The sequence below is a fragment of the Momordica charantia genome, assembly GCF_013281855.1.
Source record: "Momordica charantia cultivar OHB3-1 chromosome 1 unlocalized genomic scaffold, Mcharantia_2.0 BLBB01000001.1, whole genome shotgun sequence".
NCBI classification, from domain to species: Eukaryota; Viridiplantae; Streptophyta; class Magnoliopsida; order Cucurbitales; family Cucurbitaceae; genus Momordica; species Momordica charantia.
The window spans coordinates 19,511,660-19,532,958 of NW_028275157.1; the positions used below are offsets into that span (position 1 = coordinate 19,511,660).

The 21,299-nt window shown below is 32.3% G+C and overlaps 1 protein-coding gene, 1 long non-coding RNA gene, 1 other non-coding gene and 1 pseudogene across 3 annotated transcripts; all 4 read right to left on the minus strand.

The window, feature by feature from the left end:
- Positions 1–9: 9 nt before the first annotated feature.
- LOC111005247 (uncharacterized) lies at positions 10–2,614 on the minus strand. Its single transcript, XM_022276680.2, has 4 exons — positions 1,794–2,614; positions 817–909; positions 659–726; positions 10–445 (listed from the first exon to the last, which is right to left on the minus strand). The coding sequence occupies exons 1-4, from the start codon at positions 2,418–2,420 to the stop codon at positions 280–282; spliced, it is 954 nt and encodes a 317-aa protein (XP_022132372.1). The 5' UTR covers positions 2,421–2,614; the 3' UTR covers positions 10–279.
- A 1,178-nt stretch (positions 2,615–3,792) lies between these two features.
- LOC111005710 (uncharacterized) lies at positions 3,793–5,452 on the minus strand. Its single transcript, XR_002600760.2, has 2 exons — positions 5,131–5,452; positions 3,793–4,297 (listed from the first exon to the last, which is right to left on the minus strand). It is a non-coding gene; the product is annotated as an uncharacterized LOC111005710 (long non-coding RNA).
- Positions 5,253–5,414, minus strand: LOC148213401 (U1 spliceosomal RNA). Its single transcript, XR_015793007.1, has one exon. It is a non-coding gene; the product is annotated as a U1 spliceosomal RNA (small nuclear RNA).
- A 4,777-nt stretch (positions 5,453–10,229) lies between the features above and the next one.
- LOC148213402 (protein SENSITIVE TO PROTON RHIZOTOXICITY 1 pseudogene) lies at positions 10,230–11,777 on the minus strand (annotated as a pseudogene).
- Between the last annotated feature and the right edge of the window lie 9,522 nt (positions 11,778–21,299).

Genomic DNA, 21,299 nt, shown 5'->3' on the forward strand with positions numbered 1-21,299 from the left:
GGGACAGGACAGTCATAATATTTTCAATATTTATTTGGTACCACTAACGATATCAATCCATGCCTGAAAAGTAATGTTATTTTCGTAAACAACACTAGAATCTTGACTCAGTACCTCACATTATCACTATTATAGAATTCCATTACTTTACATTAATTACAAGTTGGAAATATACATCAATTTCATAACATAAAAGCAGAGGCAGCTGAACGCCACCATGAAGCAGGGAAATTGGGAGCTCTGGGAAAGATGTCATTTTCAATTTCTATACAAATTTTGTCACTCAGATTTGAGGCCATTTTCGTGGTGTCTTTTTGCCATGGATGGAGGGGGAGCACCAACCAGGAAACACTGGATAAGCTTCTTCATCTCCCTGGGCTTCTCTACATTTAAAGCATGTCCTGCTTTCTCTATAACCACCAGTTCCGCACCATCACCTATGTGGCTGTAAATTCATAGCAGAAATGAAGAGATGATCCAAAAGACACAAAATAGAAAGGAAAAGCAACTGATTTCAATCCTCAACTTGAAAGACTCGGGATAGAGCAATGAAGACAACAATTATAAGGCGATTGCGGAGAAATCTTCTTCGCGAATCAAAGTGAAAATAAGATAATTAAGCAATGGTATGAAACTGGATTAAGTTCATGAAATGCACCTTTTTAGTCTGTGTGCCAATTCCATGGGGAATACCAAGTCATTCTCTCCCCACATTATAAGTGTAGGCTGCGTCCAATTGTCATTCCTCCAATGAGAAGAGTTGAGCAACATTTTAAAAAGAACCCAAACTCTAAAATCTTCTATAATTATACAAACCTGAGTAATCTTGGGAAGATTAGAGAATTTCCTTCCCTTGTGTAATGCTTGAATCAGTTCCTTCTTTTGCTCACGGTACTCGGTACACAGTGACTGCAGTAGGACCAAATGTCATTAAGCTATTTGGTAGGAACTCATTCACAAGAGGTAAGAACAATGTGTAGAAATAAGGTAGAAACAATGTCAAATGCGGGTCAAAGAATCAAACAGATTGGAAAAGGAAAATGCAGAAAACTGAGAAACTGTAGGTTATGTCAAATCTATATCTTTGTGATACTTTCTGCAATCTCGTTCAGCACAGGTTCATATTTTTATCACCTAATACTACTATCTTCTATTATTTGACTAGGCAAAGATGAGATATTAAGTAAAGGTCTTCATGTGTATGGCGATCGCTTCCTCGGGTTGAAGGAAGCAAGGCCCTGCACAGTTCACATGTCATTGCCAAGACAAAGTGTAAACTGTAAAGTGCTCATACTTTTGAGTTCCTGCTTTTATGACTTACACATGGCATCTCAAAAGGAAATCAAGACTCCTCATCACATACATTCTTTGGGGCAAACCAAAGAGAAACAAAGGTCAAGAAGAACATGAAAACAAAACCACAGTACTGTCTCAGACAGATCGGAATGTTGACTTATTCCTCTCTCGTTCTCTATAATGATTTCCTGCCAGTATCCAGCATATATTTGACTTCAACATAAGTAACTAAAGTTGCCATAGTCGTAATCTTTTGAGAATTTTGCTCATTACCCATAACTTTAATTTCAATCACCAATCTGTATATGTTCTACCACAATGTTGATCATTAAAAAAAAGTAACAACTTCTTTTTTAAACTGGACTCCTTATTGCAGTTAGAAAAGCGCAGAGGAGGAAATTTTCCAAAGCTGAGCGAACTACAGCACTCAATTTCATCAATTTTTATTTGAGAAGACAAGTAAACGAAACAAATTGAAATGAAGAAGAAGTACTCACATCGATAAGATCGTTAACCAAGCAAGAGGGCCCAATTCTAATAGGCTTAAAAAACGCAATACGTATCATTTCCTTCAACTTCTCCGGCGTTTGAGGAAGCAATACGCTCACGGCCTCCTCCACTGACTTCACCTGAAACATCCCATCTTCCATATCTTTATCTTCCAAGCAAACCCCAGTACAACAAAGCACCAACTTCTCCATTCTATCAGGAAACTGCGCCGCCATGCTATACGCCACAAACCCACCATAGCTAATCCCCACAGCGTTTGTAGTCCGTACACCATGCGCATCCAAAACCCCCATTACGCAGCGGGCCTGAAATGCCTCGGAGCGATCAGAAAGGGCGGTGTAGGATTCCCCAAAGAAGACCAAGTCCGGGACGTAGATGTTGAAGTGGGCGATGAGTGGGCGGACGAACTTGTTCCACTGCCACATTGCGTTTGCTCCCATGCCGTGGATCAGAACCAAATTGGGGTTAGTTTCTTTGGGGGTTTTGGGGATCCAGCAGTGCATGACGGTGCCGTCGCCGAGATCTGTGGTGGCGGATTTGAGACCCACTCTGGAGAAATAGGAGCGGTACCACGCCTCCATGATAGATCCGTAGCTTAAACAACACCGGACCATTTTGAAACTTGAATCGAAAAAAAAAAAACCCTGTTGAAGAACAGAATCAAGTTGGAATCTTGAAAATGATTATGGGAAATGGAGGTGAAGGGTGGTGGTGGTTATAAGCGGAAAAACCAGAGGACGGTTACTCTGTGAAGACGTCAACTGATATGGAAATTTGGGAAGACGCCAGGGATGAGTTGGAGACGGCAGCAATTTTATAACACTAGTTTAGTGCTTACGAAAGGACAAAAATCACACCCATTGTATTTTAGAATTTTATTTAAAACACCCATTAGACTCGTTAAAAACCTGACTTTTAAAAAAAAATAAAAAATTTGTTAAAAACCTATTTTGTATATTCTCAATCAAAAACTCAACTTGAAAAAAATAATAATAAATAAAAATCCGCCATTTTGAGAGAAAATTTTAACTTTGTATAGGAAATTTTTGTTTTATTTGATAAAAAATGTACAAGCAAAATGAGGGACTGAATATTAAAATATTGATAACATATTGGTGCGCTCTAATTTTGTATTCAATGAAGTGGCCGATCTGATTAAAATACTCTTCTTCTCTGCATATTTGACGTTGTTCAAAGAGTTTGTTTTTTTATTTACAAATTATATCAAATAAATATGCACCTTTATTTAAATCTTATTTTATACTTTCTTCAAAAAAAAAAAACAAAAGAAAATCTTATTTCATATTAATAATGTCATTAGTTGAAAAATTAAAGTGAGTGGTCACCTCACCAATCTTCTCCAAAGATATCTGACTTGTAGTTTTAACAAACATGTATTTATACCGAGAAGGTTAAATTTGTATAAGAATGAGTTGGAAAATATAGATGAATTTATAAATATGTAATTTAATTTGTAAAACTAGTTTGAAGCCTAAAAAATCATCAAATTTATAGAATAATATAACTTAAAACTCGACTTCGCACTCTGCAGTCTTATACTAATGCCAACATGTGATAGTTGACATTATGCATAATAAATAAATATCTAAACCAAACAGTTAAAAATGAAGAAATGAAGTTTCCAGGTCAAAATGTTTGACTTTGACTATTTGCATGCCCTTTCTGTTCATTTTCTGCTGCTCTTTACGCTAGATATATTAAAATGTTTAATTTTAGTGTTTTTGAACTGAAAAACACCATCCATTTATTTAAAAGAGAAAACAAATCCCAAGTATACAAACTTGAAAATTGACTTGAATAAAGAAAGTCATCCATCTAGATCGAAGAATTCAAATTCTGCACTGCAAGATTTTTTCTGCTTTTTGGTTGTCCATCTTCACAAGTTATGTCTTCATGTCAAACATTCAAGTAGCTACTAATGATAGCGATCAATTTCCAATATGGAGAAACATTATTCAAATAAAATATCAAACTAATCAATTTTTATTTAAAAAGAAAGACATTGTTTCTACACCAGAAAGGTGACTAAAAATCTATTAGGCCAACAGCAACAAGTATGCATATATGCATTCAAAAGAAATGAAACACAAAACAATTTTCTTAACGCCCAACTTCCAAATTGATTCAGTTTACAAGCCTGTATGATTACAAGCTGAGAGAAGAGAAAGAAGTTGGCGAATTTGGTTTGACATTTGACTACTCCATTAGTTCGAAGATCTCAATTGCAGATTCTGCATGTCCATGCATCCCATAAATAGATATGTCATAACATCTCTCTCTTGCATTGAGTTGAACAATTTTCTTGATGTCTCGAGCTCTCCACATTTTGCATACATATCAATAAGACAATGGCTTCAGCAGGATGCCAACTTTGCTTGTAGGATGAGATCAATGTATTCCATGAGATAATATCCGTTTGTTTGTGTCCTACGAAATATCCTCCATTCGGTGGTTAAATTACCACTTTTCCCTGGACATGTCAAGGAGTGTGTTAGCTATTGATACATTTTCAATTATAGAGTTTTTAATCGCATGACAGTGAACGGAGCGACCAATATTGACTACTCCAACTTGTGAACTACATGAAGAAATTACAGAACCTAAACTGATCAAATCAAATCTTCTTTGCTATTTTTGTGGAAACTATGGAAGATCTTGTGTCTTAAGAGTTCAAAATTGAGAATAGTGCATGGTGAGTTATTTGACTCATCGCATAACATTGTCTCAGAATATCCAACCACGAAAGGCTTTGCCTTTAGAGGTTCTATCAGAATTACAAAAACTCAGAACCATACATAACTGATAGCAATTTCATCTGGGATGATTTCATCACCCTGCATTTCCCAAAATAAACTCAGACATTCAGTCATTAACCCAAATTTAGTGTGAAGTGCAATATATAATTGATGTCCAGGAGATAAGGTCTTTTTTGTTTACTTTACAAAAGCAACGGTAGGCCTATTAAAGTGACCCGCACCTCGAATACATAGAGAGAATAGAAGACTTAACGACTCCAAAACACAGAATTCCAACTTTTAGAGCCAAACCATGTAAACACATCTGCCCTCTACTAAAGCATCCAGATCAACACAAGATTGAAACCCGCTTCCTAATGTCCTACAATTTATCTCAAACAAGCATTTCAAACCCTTCTCACTCTCATTATTATAGACGTGCCAAACTATAAGCGCAATCCAAGCAACTACATTTGTAAGCGTAATTTCATCGAACAGAAGAGATGCACTTCCTGTATGACCACATTTAGAAGCATATATACTAAAGAAGAACCAACAGCAGAATTACCGGCGGAAAAGAGCCAAAGTTTCTCATAGCTAACCCGTTGAATGTTCACGCCGGTGTCTCAGAATTGAAACTCCTCCAACTGTTGGGATGTTACGTAGGTAAAAGCTTAGAGTGAAATTTGGGGAGGGGCCGCGCGAACGCAGGCCCCCGCTGCCACAAATTATGACGTAGGCTCTGCCGCATTGGGCAGACCTTAGGCGGGCACCCCTCCGAAGTGCAATGGAGGTCACCAATCTAGGCCATGGGCCTCACTGATCACCCAAAAACCCCGTCCAGGTAAGTATGTTCTAATGCAGCCCGTCCATTTCCTTTTATAGGCCATTTGTACGTCTCTTCTTCACACCCTAAGCGATGTGGGACAAACTTCAAGAGAATCCATTACATCTTTTTTGTTCTATGTATTTCATCATTATTAATTAGTCTCTATCTTTAAAAAAAAGAATTAGACAAATGATTGTTCTTTTTAATAACAAAAATATGTTGTAGCCAAATCGAGCATAGTTCAACTGGTCGTTGTAGCATTAAGTTGAATTCAAATACGCCCTTCTACATATTAGAACAAAATTGTTATTTCTAAAAAGAATTTAGATTCATTTTGATTCAAAGGGTTAAAAGAAACTATTTTAAATTTTTAATTAACAATTTGTTAGAGTGAAATCACCTTAAAATTTTCGGACGAATTCAATCCTAACACTCAAATTTAATCTCGAAGACAATTGAATTGGATAATCAAAACAACATGCAAAACAATAAATTTATCGTTTGAATATTTGGAATATATTAAACAAGTGCTTTTCTTACTTTTTTTTTGTGTGTTATACTTCTATTAATGAAATTATTTGTTTTTTTTTTTAAGTTAACCTCATTATCAATTCATTTATATTATACGTCTCTCAAAAAATTCAATTTATATTATATTGAACAATATATAAGATAATTTCATTAATATTTTAGAAAGTTAACTTCATTAATAAGAGACCCTCCCTTTTTTTATTTTTTATTTTTTGCATAATTTACATTAAAAGTCATCGAGGTAAGATGATAACGATATAAACATGATTGTATGAACAACATGGACTGGGATTTCTTCCCACATCTTCACTCAAATTAAACCACATCCCCAAAAAAAAGCTATTTTTTACTTATCGAGAAGATAACAAGTCCTTTATCGGAGGCACAAAAAGAGAATTAATAAAAATTTAAACTTTACACACACAAGTAAGTAATTAATTATCTCCTCAGGCTACACCGACACTCACATTCAGATGAGTCGGAACCGGCACCGATGATGTCGACAAAACTGCCATCATCACATTCACCACCATCGACGCCGCCGCCGCCGACTTTGCGACGGTGGCTCGGGAAGGCGCCAAATTTATCGACCCAGTTTGGTTCCTCTGCTTCATTGTCTGGCCCTTCGGCGAGTAGATACGGCGGAGGGTACTGGTCCGAATCTTGGGTTTCCCATTCGTCAAAATCCACGCCCCAATTGCCGGAGTCCATCCCAGCCATCGCCAGAGCTTCCAAAGAGACTGTCATTTTTTTTCTTCTCCCCTCTTTGTTGCTTCCAAGTTCTAATTAAAAGATCTTGGTTTTGGTGATCTTGTGAAGATAGCCGGAATGGGGATTTTTATATGTGGGTGGGGCCTGGGCCTGGGGGGGAGCTTCTGAAAAGTTCACGGTTTTCACAAAAATCACAAGCGGTAATTAAAAGATCTGAATCTATCTTTTTACGACATCAGCTAGGTAGCGGAGCGATATAGATGATGAGATCTTGTTGGCTTTGAATTGAATTCAGTGGAAGATCAACTTAGAAACTATCTTTCCTGCTTGGCTTGCATGCTTGTGATCCTCGTGAAAATTTCTTCATCAAGGCTTCACTAGTTGTAGTTACTTGGACCAAGTTAAATGTTCCGATTATTTATTCCAATAACCTAGCTACTTTCAAATATATCTATTCTTCACGTAAGTCTGTTAGGTCAATTTGATTTTAGTTTTCATCGTTTTACCTATGCATATTTAGTCCAATGAATCAAAATGAACGTTTATAAGCTCTCAATTTTATTGAGTTAAATTTTAAACTTGAAATTAATCAAATTAAAAGAACTGTCCACAAATAGTGAATTATAAGAGAGAGATATTAGATAATTAGTCTAGTTAAAGTTATTGATTTTAGTCCATTGTTTTAGTTAATTTGTTAATTAGTATTTTAGTTATTTCCCTATTTTTCTTAAGGATATAAATAATCACTTTTGTGACATTATTGAAGTAATTGTTCCAGAGGGGTGAGGGTTTTATTTTATTATTGGATGACCTAAAATAGGAAAAATAAAATCTGTCTCCTTTTTGTAAAATAAATTTCCTATTATTTTATTTATGTCACTCGTACGTGAGAGAATAATTGACTCAACACACGAGCACAGAGAACGGGTAAGCTTAAAAGAAGATAAAGTACTTAATTTCAAGGGGTGAACAAATTTCATTTCACTAAATATATCAGGTCATTCGGTAAAAAAAGCCAGGTTCTAAGTTTCATTGGCTATTGATACCATCTTATAAAATTCAATATATAGTCATGTCCAAATTCAAACGTGAAAACATGCAGTTGTCCACAAATTCAATTAACTAAACAAGGGGCACTACTGTTAGAATTTGTATATTCTAATAATAAAAGGTGTGATCTACACATATACTAATAGATTGTACGGCAAAATACATTTTTGGTTCCTGAGGTTTGAGGTAGGTATCTATTTGGTTCCTGAAGTTTCAAAATGAACATTTTTGGTCTCATGTTTGAGGTAGGTGTCTAATTGGTCCCTGAAGTTTAAAAATGAACACTTTTAGTCTTGAGGTTTAAAGTAGGTATCAACTTGGTCTGAGGTTTCAAAATAAACACTTTTGGTCCTTGAAGTTTGAGAAATAGTTCTAAATGGTCCCTGATTTTTTTTACTGTTAATTAACTAATATTATAACTACGTGACAAATTACAATTAAATTGTTTATTGTAGTTGCTGATGTGACAAATTATATTAATTAAATGATATATGTTCGATATGAACGGCGGACGGTGGCGGCAAAGACGTGGTGGTAGTCAGAAGAGGGTAAGAGAAAGAGAGAGGAAAAGATGAGGAGATGAGGGAGAAAGCATCATCACCTACACATATATTATTTAATTAATATAATTTGTCACCTCGACAACTACAATAAAAAAATTTAATTGCAATTATTTTAATATTAGTTGTTTAACAGTAAAAAAAAAAATCAATGACCATTTAAAACTATTTCTCAAACTTCAGAGACCAAAAGTGTTTATTTTAAAACTTCAGGGACCAAGTTAACATCTACTTTAAACCTCAAAAACTAAAAATATTCATTTTGAAACTTCAGGGATAAATTAGACACCTACCTCAAACATCAGGGACCAAAAGTGTTCATTTTGAAACTTTGAGGAACCAAGTAGACACCTACCTCAAACTTCAGGGACCAAAAATGTATTTTGCCCTCAATTGTATTGTTGGACTATTTAATGGGCCAACAAAAGTAATCTATGAGTAATTAATCCATTATTGAAATCAATGAATATGAAGTTTATTTAGATGGATACCATTTACTCTTACTAGGCTTAATGTGAATCTATGGAAGAGTTTATAATTTAAATAAGCTAAACATGTTTTAGTTCTCCCATTTCCATTAGGCGTAGAGAGTTTTGAGTTTTGGTGTATTTAGCTTAGGAAAATCTAATTCAATACTTAGGTATTGCTGAATTTAATAATAAGATTGGATTCAACATTCCAACAAGTGGTTTGTGTGTAGTTGAGGAAGATCAAATTCAACATTTCAGTACTAAATTTAATAACATTATTGAATTCAGATTTGATCCTTTCTTCGTATATGTTCTTCTAATAATTCAATATGCATGATCTTAGATTATTGCTTTTGTTAGCCTTCTAACCCATACAAGTTAAAAGAGTTTTCAAATGTAACTTAAAAAATATCACAATTCACAAAAATAGTTTTTATCTCTTATAACTAGTAACAAATCTTTAGAAAATGGAACTTCTGTTAATAGAGTATATTAATTAATCCTTACCACTTATTTAAATTTTAAATTCATTTAAAGAAATTAAGACTACTTTGGTCAAACTCAACTCACTTAATGGTAAAAATCAATCTTTGCACTTGAGTCATTCAAGTAGACTTTGTCCCACTTACACAATCGCATGCTTCATGGAAAAGCTTTAAAAAAAGTTAGACATTTTTATTAAAAAGTGAGCTACTTAATGAACTTAATTAATATAGGCATCACTAATAAAAATTTAAGATTGTCGTAAAAAAAATAAAATAATAAAAATTTAAGATTTCCAATCTCTCGTACTTTCCTTTGTAGTTGTCAATCTAATCATAGTTTAACTAGTTTGACATCTATCTCTGATAAAAAAAGAGTGAATTAAATTCACACTCCACTTATACTAAAAAAAAGAAAAAAAACATACCCACCGGTTGATAATCATAGTAAAAAATGAAAATGAAAAAAAAGCAAAGAAGGAATAAAGCCGGAAATTAAGGAATGTGCTTCTTAGTAATAAATTTTTTTTTTTCTATTTTCCAATAGCTTACACCACCATAATTTTTACGGTCTATTTTGAATAAATATTCATATCTTTATTTTTGACTTAAAATTAAGACCTCGTAACAATAATAAAAAAAAAAAAAAGCTATATACCCATGAATTTTCCACTGTACTCGACAAAGAGAAACTTTGAATGCACTCACAAGTCAGAACCCCTGTAAGTAACACCTGTCGATTAATTATAACAATTTTCCTTATTAGCAAGGTATTAAAAAACTGACTTCTGAACAGAGGAAATTTCTTAGCAAGTACCCGTTTTATTGCCAGTTCATCTGAAGCCAATAATTTTAGTTTTTAATGTTCAACGACGACTATAACCATTTTGTGTTTAAATAATTTATACTTCCACATTACCTGTTAATTTATTATAACAAATTTCCTCATCAGGACCGTCTCGTAGGACTTAGGAGGTTCTTTTAAGATAACAAAAGAGTATTGATTCCAAGTTTCCAACAATCAAGTTCCAATATCCACAAATCTAATAATCCGGGTTAAGAACTAAAAGCAAATGAATCAAATTCAGACCAATGGAGTTACAAATCTATGCAAAGAATTTCATATCTACAAATCTCTAAACAGACACCAACCCCAAATTAAACCTTAAAACCCACAAAATTTCCATTCGGATTCCGAATCGAAATCGTCGGGAAACCCCAGCACCTCTTGTAAACAGTGATTCTCAATCGAACCAAACCCATCGAGAAACAATTCGAAAGATCCATCATCCGAACCATTTGAGGCGTCCGGCAAATCCACACCCTTGAACACCATCCGATTCCCCTCCCCATCTTCATCCATTTCCGGCGTCGCCGCCGTGGCTTTGCCCTTCCCGTCGTCGTCCTCCGCCACCGCCGGCATGTGGCCCTCGAACAGCGCCATGTGACCGAACAACTTATCCTTACGGGAGAAAGTGGTGCCGCAGGAACAGCGCCACTTGGACTCACCGCAGTGCTTTAAGTGGCTCTTCAAGTCCGCCATTACGGAGAAGCTCTTTTTGTGGCATCGATTGCAGGAGAACATCTTGGGGCAGTGGCTCCGCTTGAAGTGATTCTTGACGCAAATCAACGATTTCAGAGGCCTGAATTTCCTGTGCGTCCTGTTCCTCACACAACCGTCGTACGGACACGAGAATCGCGTGCGCTTCCACCTGTTCTCCGCAGCAACGGCATCCAACGGCTTCGCCAAAGCCTCTGGGGTTTTGAATTGGTTCCCGTGAGCGCGCATGTGCATCCGCAAATTCGCGTCCCGCTTGAACCCCTTCCCGCATATTTCGCAGAAATGGATGTGCTCCGCCAGCAACTCCACCGCGTCCAGCTCCACGATTTCACAATCCGAGTCGAATTCCTCGGATTCGGGCCTCGCAGTCTCATCCACAGCCTCGATTTTGAGCTCCCCCATTGATTTCCCTGTTACGGGAATCGGATGAGTTTGTGTTTGACTCGTAGAAGCCGGCGTGTTGGGGGTCTTCACTTGGGCGCAGGCCAGAAGAGCGGCGCCGTTAACAATAATCTGGTGGATCGCGGTGGCGATTTCAGAGGACACGGCATCCATCTCACGATTGCTGATGCGAACCTCCCTTTCGATTCGACCGGATAGGAAGCTTTGGAGGGCATCCATTCTGGAGCGGATCGTGGAGAGGTTGTGCAAGGGAGGGCGCGGGTCGCCGTCTCCGGTGAGGCTGGTCTGAAGTGGGTCGCCGGGGAATTCCATTGGTGAGGGGAAGGAAGAGGATCAGGAAATGGCGAGGAGAGAACCGGCGATGGGGCCGAATTTAATTGTATCGTAGTGGAGTTTGACTTTACTGTTGGACTTGGACTCGTCTCGGGAAATGCCCAAAGACAAGGAAGCCCCACAAGCTCCAAAGGGCTGAGGGCTCACTTTAAAAATGACGTCGTTTTCATGGTACGTGGATCGATGATCGATTTGGGCTGTTGTTGATTAAAACTGGGTCTGGGTCCCATGTGGAACCGGATCACAAAAGTTAGCCTGCGTTTACTATTCGATGAAAATTAATGAATGAAGAAAAATATATATATTTTTTCACAAATTTGTGAATCCTATATTTTTATTATTTTAATGGTTTTTATATCTCAACTTTGGTTTATGAATCCTGAGTTAAATTGATTCTTATTTTTAGTATTAATAAATGAAATCTACCGGGGTATATGCCTCTTTACTTTTTTTTTTCGGTTCTCAAAATTTCCTTTTAGTAAACTTGATAGTCAAAAAGTTTGTTTTTATTTTATAAATTTTTAATTCAATTAATCCTCATTCTCATTGATTAAATGAATGGAACTTTAACGTTAATGGATAGCTAAGGACAAATTTGATATTTATTTTGTTTAGTTTAAAAAACAGTCTATTTACTTGGTTTTTCCATATAAAAAAGCTAACTAAATTATATAAATAATAATTTTCAAAGATCCACATTAATCTTTTAAAATGGACTAATAATTAAAAAATATTTTATAAAATTTAAAATTTTAAATAAATAAACATCTCCTCGGTCTCTCCAAGTTCAAATCTCTCCATCTCACATTATTGTATTGAAAAAACATAATAATTTTAAACAAGGAACTAAAAGTAAAATTATGTTAACTTTGGAGAAAATTTTATTAACTTATAGGGTATGAGGCTTATGTGCTTATAAAGATCAACAACATATGAAGAGCGATCAAATGTAGATTCATTCGTGTTATACTGAAAACGAATTCAACAGTTGGATAAATCTTCCTTAACCAAACACACTATACAAAATTCAAAATTCTCTCCATCATGCGGGAAGTAGAAAAAATGAAATGTGTTTAGTGTATTGTCGTATCTACAAACTCTTTGAAAGGTATATGGACTATTAAAGTATAGATCTCTTCCACCGATTTATTAAATGGTCTAAAAATATACTTATACTAATATGTGGTCAATATTTCATTATTAGAATATGCTTTTAAAATATTCTAACAGCCTTATGTATAATATTATTCAGTGAATAATTTATTTTTCTTTCTTATCTTTTTCTTTTGTTGGTTGTTTAGGAGTTCTATTCAATGAATAATTAAAGTAATAGGTGAGTGGTTAATAATTCAATTAATGTAGTTGGAAAAGGCGACCGCAACGTGCAACGGCGACGACGACGGGACTTATTTTCTCGATTTCCCCTTCTGCTTGGTCAGCGGCCACGTCAAACTTGCGAACGTGCGTCCTCACCGGGGTGTGGTGCTTGTCCAAGTTCGTTAGCGCCCACGTAAAACTAGCGCACGTGTTCACGGAAGCTTTATTGGAAAATTTTTATTGGAAAATTTTATTTTCCAAATTTTGCTTTCAAAGGTATTTCTGAAATCTTTGATAAAATTCAAAAAGATGTAAAAAAATACAATTTTAAGTTATACATTAAAGAAAACAACAACGACAAAAAGGGTTAAGAGACATACATCTCTAGGGTTAATAATTTCCAAAGAATTTGTGAGATATTGTTGTGTAGTTTAATTATTTATGGGGTAAATAATAAAAATTGATAAAATTAAATTAGTTGAGTCTATTCAATTCATAGTGGGTCTGGGTAGCAAGCAGTCGACAAGCAACGATGGACGACGGGTGGTGAGCGGCTTGTTGCTGGAGAAGAAAGGAGGGGAGGAGGGATGAGAGAGAGAAAGGAGAAGACCACATCAGCTATCCAATAAACAAAAATATTATTTAATTTAGATAATCTACCACTTAATTTAAAATAATCATGTCATTAGAAATTTAGAGTCCAACCTCGATAGGCTCTAGCGGATATAAGAGAACTGCATACACCAGTGTTCCAATGTCTAGGTTAACAAAGGATTTGGTTGAGATTAACAACCAGGCGTTGTGAGAGCATACATATATCTCACGCCCAATGTTCATCCTCTTATTTGTAGAAAGAGTCTCTTTGGATCGATTCGGATACATCGATTCAACTAGATTGAAATTATAGGTATTAAAATAGAAATTTTAAAATTACGTAGACTTAAAATGAATCAAAATGAAAAGTATTTAAGTCTTTTTATATAGAGTTGTGTTTAATAACTATATGCAAAAATAATGGTGGATTACACTAATATTATCTCCTTAAAATTCACACAATTCTTACTTTTTAGAAAAAAAAAGGTAAGAACGAACTAACTAGGATAACGAAACAGAAAGATTTGTTTGCTGAAAGATCAGCATTGGTCTGAGAGTTTTAACTTTTAAGGGAGAGATAATATTATGGGGATGAGGAAAGAGTCGAATTGCGGAGGCCGGCGGGGTTGACGGAGGCGGAATGGGCGGCGGATGGCGAGTGGACCACCGTCTTGTTGGCTGCGAAGTTGGTAGGAGGAAGTGGATATGAGTATGACGCATGCGATGACGAACCAAGTGAAAATAACGACAGAGAGGAGGGACAGCAGGAGGAAAGTGCTGTAAACCATTTTTGAAACTTTTTGGATTCTTGCCACGTGTATCTATATAGGTCAATTTCAATATGCACCACCCTTCAAAGACAACGAAATGCTATTGTAATTCGACTGTTAAGATATTAATTGGAAGTTGAATTCTCCATTTCTATATGGTACCAAAAAGTAAATAATGAACCAATAATCTAATTTAGTGGCTGAGCCATTTTTTATTTTCCTATTAGAGAAAAGTATAGCAAAACTAAAAGACAAATGAAATAGAAAATTTAAAAATATTTTTAACTTTTTTTTTATATATAATTGTTTATTCTAACACTAAGTCAAAAAGGGACCAACTGCTTCTTCTCTTTGTTTTGCTCCTTCCTTGAACCAATCATGTGGTATGGTTTAAACTGCTAGACAATAATTTTCATTTTTGCGTTGTAAATTTAAATATTGCAAGGTAATATTCTTAAAATATACATCTATTTCAAAAACAACCTACTATTTCAAGTTATTTTTTAAAAGTCATTTTATAAAGAGTAAAAGTTTGAAAATATATACCAAACTAATTATTTCTAAAATTATATTTTTTTCCTATATCTTTTTTTATGATGGTCTCTTTTTAAAACATTTATTTTTAAAAAAACCATAATTCAAAAGTTAGCGTTTTTTTATTGAAGTATTTGCATGAATAGCATAAAATAAATTTCTATTTTAAAAAGTAGGATAAAGTTTGAAATTTTATAAAAGTAGTATAATCCAAATCAAATTTATGTAAAATTGAAATACACTAAAAAAAACTATACTTATACTATTTTTTTTAAGAATTTGAAGAGTCACACCAACGTTATAAAGTAAAATTTATTTTTCCAATTTTTTTTATAACATGGGAAACTAAGGCAGCCAAAAGAATCATAATAACAATTTTGTATCTTTAAAGAAAAAATTTTAAAAATAATTTCAAATATAATAAAAAGTAAAATACTCATCCATAAGTGATTGATTGACATAGGTTAAAAACTATATTAACAAATAATTTTTGAAAAAAAAATATTTATTTTAAGTATTTTACAAATAAGTCTACCCTAATAAAATTTGTCTAATGGGCCGATCCTCATGGGCCACTCCCTAAGACTTTTAGAGTGGGATGCATCTCAGCACGTCAAAGGCTGCATGGGCCAGCATGCAATTCAACATTCTCAAGGGACCATTTCAAGAAAAACGGAATTTATATGGGATAATTTTTTATATCCCCATATAAAACTAGAATATAAAAGATTGCCCCACGATATGTAGATATTTTGTTTTCTACCCCCTTTAGATTTGGCTCCATTTCATATCAGAAATCAAATGTCATCTTGACATAGCATTTATTTAACTAGTAAGGCACATAATTCATTTTGAAACAAGGCGCAGAGTATCATATTTATTCGATCATTTAATGTATAGGAATCTTAAACCTCAATGCATCATCTACTTGTAACAGAGTTAAAATTGTTGGCAAAGATTAGATATATTGTGAGGAAAAAAAAAAAGATCTCAAGATCATATGATATCAAGGCAAAAAAGATTAAAAGAGACATGCTATTAAAAAAAGTAACAATGGCACGGACAAAAAAGACCACAACAAGACAAATAAAAACAAAAACAAAAACAAAGTTGAATACGAGTATAAACAATAGAAATTAGAAAAAAACAAAACAATCGAAAATAAATCTCATATCCATGGAAATGGCCAACTAAATCATATGTTTGTACATTGTGACCATTATGCCTGTAAAATATAAGAGTATATCCATTGCAAAATAATAATAATAATAAATATAATGATGTATTTGGATTAACTTCTTAAATGACTATTGGTAGAATTATTTTTAGGCATAGGGCAACCAAACATGCCAGTGGTTTAAATTATTTTAAAAAAAATGTAACTAAACACATAAATATTTTAATAAAAAAGTATTTTAAGAAAAAATATTTTTTAAAAATATTTAAATTATAAATATGTCACACCCACCAAAAATCCTGTTATTTATTTATAATTAGTCTAGTAAAAAAAAAAATGGAAATAGGACCATCATTCGTTAGAGTAGATTTTTCAGCCAAAAGTCAATAATTGCGCCTTTTGGACTTTTAACTAACCATTGTGAGTCCCCATGTATTGTTTCATGAGGATGAGAAGTGGATTAGGTTTTAAATTTTGGCTTTATATAATAATTAAGTCGTTGAAGAAAATATTTCATTTTGACTTGCACTTGAATTTTATCTCCAATATTGTATCTTTGTTTTCAAATATTTAACATATATAAAAATTATATTAATCTTAATCATTTCCAATGCTTTTAATTTTCTAAACCTTTTCTTCTCCTGCGATATTTACCAAAGATTTTTATTTTTACTTCTAGTTGAACACCCGAATAAAAAAAATTCTTAATTTGAGAGAAAATGAGATTGTCTTACCTGAAAATTTCATTTAATTTTAATGGTATCCTGTAGATCACCAACGTTCATTTTATTAATATATATATTGTTTTTTTTAAAACTTCTTACAAATGGATCTCATCTCTAATTTAATTGATTTTTGAACATTAATAAACAAAATCAATTCCATTAGTGTACTTATTTTTTATCTTTTCTTCATTTTCATTCATATTAAATAAATATGGCCTTTAAATATCAATAATATTCTTTCATCTCATTTTGATTTTGATAAATAAAAATGTAATTTTTTTTAAAGAAAAATCTCAGTTAGGATTAGGGGAAGTAAAATGTAAAGCTACCTGATAATTTAAAGCATATTTTCCAGTCTCAATCATACTTTGTAAAAAATAAAAATAAAAATAAAAATAAATAAGACCTCATTTAATAACAATATTATTTTTAGTTAATTTTTATTTTTAAATAGGTTGCTTATTTAACAATATTTGTCTTGTTCTATTTTGACATTTTTGAAAAATTATTTTTAATTCTGAGTCAATTTTTAAAATCATACCCGGCGACAATTTTTTTTAATACTATTTTATAACAAGTGTGGGATGATGGAAACCCTACCGGGTGAATAGGGTTAATTAAAATTTTTGAAAATAATTTATTTTTAATTTAAAAATATTCAGCTCATAAGCACTTTTTTCTTTTTTAATAAAATCCTTATTAATGATTTTCCAAAAAGTCATATGGGTCCTATTTAATGAAAGAATAAATCAAAACAATAAATACAACTCAAGACATGCAATAAATTTAACTAACCATCTCACAAAAAAAAAAAAAAAGAAAGAAAAGAAGAAGAAGAAGAAAACTGAATAAATACAACTTTAACCCTTTGATAAAATCTTATACCAAAACTTATATACATGCATTGACCTGAAGATTTTCTTTAATCAATCTCAACCACTCATTCAAAATCTAATCAAATTTCAAATCGTTGGGAAATATAAACCTATGAAAACTAAAATAGAAATGTCACATTTTTTGAAATAAATAAAAATGAAATATTTTCTTCTTTTATTTTTTTTTCCTCTAGAAAAAGGTATCATTTCATTAAGAGGTAGGTGAGATACGTACAATCAAGAAGAACCTATAAAAAGGCTTATTACAAGAAATGGTATAGCTATATAGAGTAATTACAGAAGAAAAAAAAAAGATTTGGAAGACCAAGATGAGGCTGTGTATAGTGATGTCCTCCCAAAACGAAGCATTAGATCTAGTAGCCTGTGGAAAAAAGAAATGTTTTCTTCTTTTCTCTACAACTTGTTTATTTTAACTCAGATTTAGGCAATTCACAAACCATTTATTCATGTTTTTAATTTTATTGTCTAAAATATTATCAATAATATATATATATAAAAGATAATTAAGACCACATATATTTGTTATCATAAAAAAAAATTAACTAATTAAATTAGAGATTAAAGGAAAAGGGAACAAAAAGAATTGGACTAAAATTCTTAAAAACTTGATCTTAAAAAGTAACTTACAAAACAGAAAGAAATGTCAACAAACTTATGTTTTAGAAACAAAAATCTAACACTATTGAAAGGTCCAAAGTACCATTGACATTGCCGCTTAATATCTTTTGGAATACATTTTTAATATTGAGAGAGAAATAAGAGACTTTATTACACCACATTAAAGAATGAATACTGAATTTTGTTATCCTACAATATGCGACAAAAAAATTTTCAGTGGGTAAATGTACTCAAAATAAAAATATGGTAAATGATTAACTTCCACTCTTTTAGGTCAAATTTTTATGTTCTACTAAATATTTTTTTTATTGAGCACTGAATATTTAGAAAGAAAAAAAAAGTTCAATATAATCTCTTCCATGCTAATGTATAAAACCTTTAATTTGTTTTCTAAAATAATTCTGTGGACATCCTTAGAAAATCGACAAGTTTTGAAATATTGGTACCAGATGACCAAACTAAATAATTTAAATATTTAAAATAAAAAGTAATCAATGGAAGTTGCATTATTAAAAATATCATTTGGACTTTGTCATTCAATTTTCTACACATGCATGTAAAAAGAATTTAAATGACTAGACTTTATGACTTTCCCTTTTAAAAAATCATTAAAATGTTGTCTGTTTAATTATGATTAAGTTGCCACAGGTCAAATTGTTGAAGTATAAATTTTATTGAATTCTTATGTCATTATTTTAAATAAATGATAAAATTATATTTTGACGAATCATAAATTTAAATTTGTTTTCAAATTAATTTAAGAATCGACAAACTAAATTATGACACGAATTTTTCTTATAAACTGTCTAATAACACAAGCTAATTAGATAAGCCTAATGCAGATTGGGATTCAAATCTGCTCAAATGTGTACGTAAGCCCACAAGAAAAAGACTCATTTAAGACAATTTACAAATAGAAGAAAGTCATGTCTCATAAGAGTCAGATTTAGAATCATTCATAGCCAAGACTTCATGAAGACTATTTGAAAGACTCGAAGAATTGAAGATTTAAAGACTTGGAAAATCGATCAAGACTATAAAACTTCAGCAGTTGAGATCTTCTCTTCGTCAGACTATAGGCCGAAGACTACGTCAAGTAACAAGCCAAAATTTTTTGTCAAGATGCAAAATCAAATAACTTCATCAGGCTACATAGTTCAAGAATTTTATCAAGCTACATAACTGAAGACTTCAACAAGTAGCTCAAATTCGAAGTCCCTAAAGATCATTCAATAAGTTAGAAACCAAAGTACCATGAACCTCATTCTGAGCACTAGCTGACTAGCCCGCGTTTCGAAGTTTGCATATGAGAAAAAGACATTAGAGGACTACATATCAAAGATTGTAACATACTAACATAAATACAAATGCGAATTCATTAAATTCAAGTTTAGGAATACATGAAAGACAAATATTTTTACTTTTACCCCTCATAAGTTATATTAATAATCATTCATATCCCTTATTTACTCCTTAAATCAATCAAGGAAGAGGATAGAAAGTGTATTCATATAAATGTATTAGTTATTATTAGATTATTGTAATGTAATGTCTATATATATATATAACCGTAGACTTTAAAGTATAGAAGGCAGTAGCTAGATATATAGAGTTGAAATTGGGTCTCTTTATGACCAACTGATCTAAATCAATCAGTACAGTAAAATCAATCTTTTCAACCAAAAAATAAAGAAAATAAAGAAAATAGAAAAAATAAAAATTAGTACAGATCTTTTTTAAAGCAATAAATTGATTAATTATTTAGGGCATTTAGGTCACTTATCTCTTATATTTTTCTTATAGTAGTTATGATGAATCCTCAAGCGTGAACTTAACTTTTAATTGACATAAATTTTTTATGAAAAAGTTAATGAGTTTGAATCTCTCCGCCAGTATTAGAAAAAATCTCTTTTTACAACTAATATTATTTTTATTATTATTATTTTCTTCGAAATGATACAATTAATATTATTTGTTAATAGGAAAAATGGATACAAATAACAGAAGATAAACTTTCAAAGGACACTCATTTAAACCTAAGCGTGGAAGACGAATTTTAAAATCCCCAACTTATCTGAAATTAATAAATAACCAATAGCTTTTTTAAACAATAAATAGTAATCTTTCTTTAAATAAAGGTAAAGGAAAAGTCAACATTGAAACTAAACCAAGCGCATATTAGAATGAAAATGAGAACAGAATCCTCCTCCCAAGAATATTAACAGAAAATAATAAATAATAGTTTGGCAATAATATTAAAAAGAAAAACATAACCAAAACTTAAAAGGATCCTAAGTTAATGGCCAAAGCTCATTAACTTAAAATTTAGAGAATAAAATATTTATTAGTACTTGTTTAAATTAAAAAAATTTAAAAAAATTTAACCAAATATCCAATTTCTATACTTAAGACACCACAATGATACAGTTATTTGAGATATGTAATTGCAACAATTATATTAAAAGAATTATTAGAAATACATACCAACATCCACATGCTTCAATTAACTAAGACACTCATAAAAGTTTTTGCAAAATTGGAGGTTGGAATCTCCTTTTACTAAAAAATCATTTAAAAACATACCAAGTGGTTAAGAAAAATATTTAAAATTAATTATTGAAAAAACACAGTTTACTTGATCTTCAAAAATATATATAAAAGTCAAAGAGTAGGCTGGCCACCTCGATTTTCTTTTTGACTCTATCCCAGTTCCCAATTATTTACTCCACCAGAACAAAAACAAAAAGACTCCCTTCTTTCTCCTTGCAAAGAATACTCAATGCGATAATAATGGTAATTAATCCATTAAAAATCGGTTTAATTCATGAGTTAGATTCAAATAATTAGAATTTAAGAAGTTGAACCTCTCTTTAATAGGTAACTAACTACATAATTAAATAATTTAAGTTATATAAATTTAAATTATAACAACATGGTAACTAACTGTACATCTAAACAGAAAGTTAATTATAAAAATGGGAGACACATGTCATTAATTAGATTTTCTGGAACAAACTCTCTTGTTTCCCAACTACGTGGGGTCCCTCTCCCTTTTATCATTGCAAGCCCTTTATACGTCACGGTTTAGAAACTTAATGCATTGGTCAACTCTGTTAAAGAGAAGCTGCGACCATGTTACATATTAATTAATCATATTAATTATTATATTTAACTAAA

Bases quoted from the DNA above. Each gene is read 5' to 3' on its own strand.
- LOC111005247 (XM_022276680.2), bottom strand. From the start codon at position 2,420: ATGGTCCGGTGTTGTTTAAGCTACGGATCTATCATGGAGGCGTGGTAC. The intron at 910-1,793 runs GTGAGTACTTCT...GTCCTACTGCAG, and splicing joins TGGTTAACGATCTTATCGAT to TCACTGTGTACCGAGTACCG. The intron at 446-658 runs GTGCATTTCATG...ATGAATTTACAG, and splicing joins TTGGCACACAGACTAAAAAG to CCACATAGGTGATGGTGCGG.